At 43.2% G+C, this 5000-nt stretch overlaps 2 protein-coding genes across 2 annotated transcripts in view; both read right to left on the reverse strand.

Moving 5' to 3' along the window:
- Nucleotides 1–1377: 1377 nt before the first annotated feature.
- elac1 (elaC ribonuclease Z 1) lies at nt 1378–3230 on the reverse strand. The gene is made up of 3 exons (XM_030791710.1): nt 3056–3230; nt 2206–2682; nt 1378–1868 (listed from the first exon to the last, which is right to left on the reverse strand). The coding sequence occupies exons 1-3, from the start codon at nt 3210–3212 to the stop codon at nt 1378–1380; spliced, it is 1125 nt and encodes a 374-aa protein (XP_030647570.1). The 5' UTR covers nt 3213–3230.
- Nucleotides 3231–4552: 1322 nt separating this feature from the next.
- The window catches only part of me2 (malic enzyme 2, NAD(+)-dependent, mitochondrial), a 12807-nt gene continuing 12359 nt past the window's right edge, over nt 4553–5000 (reverse strand). Inside the window, exon 15 of the mRNA XM_030791455.1 lies at nt 4553–5000. This exon is cut by the window's right edge and continues 381 nt beyond it. The gene's annotated coding sequence lies outside the window, so the exon portion shown is untranslated.

Consider the following 5000-nt stretch of genomic DNA (forward strand, 5'->3'; position numbering starts at 1 on the left):
TGGAGTATTCACAAATTTAAAACAGAAATTTAAAGCAAATATTCACTGGTTTAGAAAGTAATTGTTTGAATTGCAGAAAGAACTATTCAAAATATATCATAATATTATTGTAGCTCTGATAATATCATTATGAAACTTTGTGCACATATATTTAGAACAGTGATAATGAATAATTTTCTTCCGACAGATGCGTTATCTGGCTTGGACTCTCTGTTGCATCGCTGCTTGATAAAAAGGTACACATTTCAACAATTCCGTGTTTCCCGTCGGGGTAAATAAAAAGCAACGCAACTGCTGATGATAAATAGATTGTACCGCAATTCAGTCATTGTGATTCATTTCAGTAGTTCAACTCATAATAAAATCCCGAAGTAGTTGCACGAAATGTGACTAATGAAATTATCTCCATTCATATTCACATTGTGTCAGAGGCCAGCGTTCCAAAGACGATTACTAACTCCTTTGATATAACTAGCTATGCTAATTTCGCTAACCAGCTAACTAGCTCAAGCCGCTAGTTGGTGCAAGTGAAAAAATTAGCAGCAACTACAGTAGCACGTAATTTGGTGAAATGTGAAATAAAATACCGTTATCTGCAACCACACAACACTTGTGGACAGTTGCTTAAACCTTAGACAAATCATGTTTGCCCAACCAGCTTGCAAAAGTGGAATGCTGTGATTCAGTGTTTGGCCTCGCTCTATTCAAATTCTGCAAGGAGAGTTCGTATAGCAATGCTAGCCCCGCTAGCTGCCCCTCTTTTGACGTGCACCGTCGACGCGACAGTTCAACTATCAAACCGCAGTGAACTGACTTTGATTCTCAGATTTACAGATTAACCTAAAATGTAATATGCTAGGAGTACTCACGATTCACTTTGTGCATAAGTGGCCACTGTAGGTGCTGAGTTTGGCATCCCCGTAGAGTTAAAACTGTATGTTCACACATCACACACCACACACACCCACCCACAATAACTCCGCTCAATATGGCGATGCGTTTGGCTGCGGAGGTTGACTTTACAATGCGCTCCTATTATTGCCAATCATCACAAATCTCAGCTGAAAGTTTGAGGGGTATAATGTAGCACCACGTTCAGATATACATTTTGACTTTTCACATTTTATTTTTTGGACTAAAAATGGTTTGAGTGTTCATTAACTTCAGATTACAATTACATATTACTTTCTATTGTTTGCTCAGTATCCCAATACATAAAGAGAAACTCTGCTGCAAAATATCGAAATAAACAGTTTCTTTTCTTTTTTTATTAATGCATATACATTGGGCTGCTTTGCAATTTCATAGACACACATACACATAAAAGCTTAATTAAAATAATAAAGTGGTAAGAAAGAGGTGTTTTTTGTTTTTGTTCTAGGGTCTTTTAAGAGGTACAGGCAGTGTGAGGAAATCCTCTGCCAGGACGACCAGTGTGCCTGTGCCCGACAGGGCCTCCTCAGCCTGCCTCTTCAGCTCTCTCACATCAGCCTCACCACCATCATCTTCCTCACTGTCTTTCTGTGAGATCAGTGGTTTGTACCTCTGACTGAAGTGGTTCAGTACAAGTACTCGGGTCCGGCAGGCCCGGGCCACCGCGGCTGCCATGTGGGGCGTGCTGTGGCCATGTTCCAGTGCCCGTTCCCTGTGCCCCTCTGCCAGGGTGGCCTCATGCACCAACACGTCTGCCCCCTGGCACACCTTGGCCGGCCCCTCGCCCACTAATGAACTACAGTCTCCCAAAATGCACACTTTCCTCCCTGGTATGGCTGGTTCCACCACATCACCAGGAGAAACCACCTGCCCACTGTCGAGTGTTACAGATTCACCATTTTTCAGACGCCCATACAGAGGTCCTGGTTTCAAACCTAAAGAGAAACAAGATCCTTATCACAAAAGGGTTGCAACTGGAAACACATCCCAGATTTTGTACTGGACTACACACACACACACACACACACACAGACAAACACACACACATAGTGTATATGTACTACTGCACTATATATGTGTGTGTGTGTGTGTGTGTTTGTGTATGTGTATGTATGTATAGTGCAGTAGTACAAAATCTGTATTGTGTTTCTGGATGAGGCCTGCAAGCTTGCAAACTACATTATTTATGTGTGTGTGTGTATATATATAAATTTACTGAGGTTTCCAAAGACAATCTATTTACAAATGCATCCACAGTAATAAAAATATTACCTAGTTTCTTCAGTTGTTCAACATTTAGCCGTCCAGGGCGATCTCTCTCTTGAACACAAAAGCCAAATGATGGTATTCGGTGGAATAACCGTAACGCTTTCACCGTAAACTGTTTGTCCTCAAACAGAGTGTAGCAGTCACTGTCAGTGTCCAGGTGTATAGTCTGGCCTGGCTGCTCCTGAGGGTGGAGCTGGTCACTGCTGTCAGTCACTCTGGGGTCTAGCTGCCCCTCAGCTGGACTCTGCCCTCCACACGGCACTAACTCATGTACGGCATAAGGAAACAGGAGCTGAGAGCTGGACAGGACTAAAGCCACACGAAGGAAACGCCGCAGGCCCTGTGGCCCATAGATATCCACACAGGCTGGAGGCTGACTGGCCTGAGGGTTACAGTTAAGACTCACAGTGCACAATAACCCTGGGAGGCCGAAGAGGTGGTCACCATGGAGATGTGAAATGAAAACTTTGGTTATTTTACCTGTTCAGACAGAAAACGCAAGGGTTAGAGTGTGCTATGACAGTCAGTCTATGACGTCAGTCAGACGTCGCTTCCATTCACATGCTATGAAAACTGAACACACATATATACACACACACAATCAGTGGCAACTAAGATCTCTTGTTAACATAGCATCAGAGGTAACGGCAGAGTAAAGGCTGCTGCAGTGTAAAAGTAAGGAATTATTCATTTAGAAACAGGCTACTCCACAGAGACACAATTAAACACAATTCAAAGCGGAATATTGCACTTGAAACATGCAGTTAACTGTTTGGGTGCGTGTTGGGCGATAAAACATTTCAACCCTCGTGTCGCTGGTACCGTGGTTCGGGGTAAACTCAAAGTTACTTACTGGCCTTTAGAGGGCTCCTCATTAACTGAGTCTGCGTGCCTTCGCCGCAGTCAAACAACCAGCATTCTCCTTCAGTACGCAAAACTAGAGCGGAAGCGCCCCGGTGAGGAGACGGGTACGCAGATCCTGTCCCCAGAAACGTGATGTCCATAGACATCGTGTTATTAGAAGTGTGCCTTTAAAAAACACGAAAACCACACGATACATTACATTACTTCCTTACACTCTACCACGTTGCGCGCAGTCAAATGCAGAAGCGAGGCTGCAACGTTAATGCTGATTGGTCGATTATATTTGCGTTACATCCTTATTGGTCAAAAGCACTGTCAGTCAGGCATTCTTCTCTAGGTTCTGGTCAGAACTGATGAATAATCACTAAAACTACATAATGGAATCATTTCAAGATCTTATTTTATCAATAAATATATTACAAAAACGTAATGTGATTTAACTGATGACAATTCACTGGTTAAATCTGCATTTGATTTTTTTTTTTTGGTATTGTTGTTGCAAGTGCGACTCCAAAGAGTATGTGAACAGGTTATACTAGACAAAACGTCCTCACTTGATTAGTTTTGTTTTTGGGTCAGACTGAAGCCACTACAAACGGAATGGGATGAATGAATCCAGCTATTCAGAGACATCACATACCAGAGAAACTCAACAACCCATATGATATTCTCAGCATAGTCTGTGCGAAGAGTTATTTCAACGCAGTGATACAAAGATGTGAAATAAACACAGGCAACAGCAGACGTAAAACTATACAGATTTTATTCTGCACTTGAAACAGCGCACACAGGGAGTGAAGCAGCGTGTCGGCCGCTCTGTGCGTTTAGACGCTAAGGCAACACAGCGTAGCAATACAAACCAAGAAAAAAGGTCCATAAACACATACATAAAATAGCTGCTATGAGAACAGTAGGAGAAGGGAATTCAGACGCACTGATCTCTCTGGGATAAAAACGAGATATGAGACACAACACCAACTTTCACTGCACAGAGGAGCTGCTTTCTGAGCGACGACATACATCATCGGGGCGGAGAGACGCTACTAACGCGTCACATGGAACAGTGTCTGATGGCTTGAGTTCTATATGATCTCAGGAACCTAAAGAAACAACCAGTTCAACCCAGTATGTATTGGTCCGGTCTTAAAGTCATGTGTTCGACGCGCGCGCGCTAGCGCGTGCCTGTGGTCTGGGGGAGCTGTGCAGTGTTAGATGGAGCATGAAGAGACAAACCCCATCACAGGAAAATGCCGACAGAATTAAACACAAGTAAATGCCCCAGTTAAGAGCCCTATGAAAAGTCGCCTAAAAATATATATATATTTATTTTTATATGTAAGGTTTCTCTCTGCATGTCTTTGGCTAGCTATAACATTAGGTGCCAGGGAGTGAGGTATGCTGACCAGTAGGCCAGGTGAGACTAAAATGTTCCTTCATCATAAACAGAAGTGTGTAGTGCACACACATCACAGATATCACAGGTTTAATCACAGTTAATTACTTCAGTGTACTGCTGGGTACAGAGAAGATACAGTTCCCTCAGTAAGTGCCTACAGGAGTGAGAATGTGTTTACTGAATGACATGGGTTGTTTTTTTTTGTTTGTTTTTTTTCCCAGTGGTTCTGATCACAGGAGAAGGATGTAAGGGCACAAAGATTTCTCTCTTTCTTTCGTTCTGTTTGTTTCTACAGCAGCAGTGACTGTGAGGGAGACAGGTTCATGTCAGTGACACAGGGGAGCAAACCCCACGTCACTAAACACAGGCTTTCACATGGCAGCTCCAACGCTACACACAGGAGTATTCGGGTCTGGAGCTGTTTCTGACTGTTAAGCAGCATGTGTGTGTGAGACACACTGAGCATAAGGAGTGTTAGGTCACACACTCAGGGAGAAGGCAACACGTCGACTACCATAAAACAAGAGCAACAAAAGCC

The sequence above is a fragment of the Chanos chanos genome, chromosome 14 (genome assembly GCF_902362185.1).
Source record: "Chanos chanos chromosome 14, fChaCha1.1, whole genome shotgun sequence".
Lineage (NCBI taxonomy): Eukaryota > Metazoa > Chordata > Actinopteri > Gonorynchiformes > Chanidae > Chanos > Chanos chanos.

Bases quoted from the DNA above. Each gene is read 5' to 3' on its own strand.
- elac1 (XM_030791710.1), bottom strand. From the start codon at position 3,212: ATGTCTATGGACATCACGTTTCTGGGGACAGGATCTGCGTACCCGTCT. The intron at 2,683-3,055 runs GTAAGTAACTTT...CTGTCTGAACAG, and splicing joins GAGGAGCCCTCTAAAGGCCA to GTAAAATAACCAAAGTTTTC. The intron at 1,869-2,205 runs GTAATATTTTTA...GTTTCTCTTTAG, and splicing joins TGAACAACTGAAGAAACTAG to GTTTGAAACCAGGACCTCTG.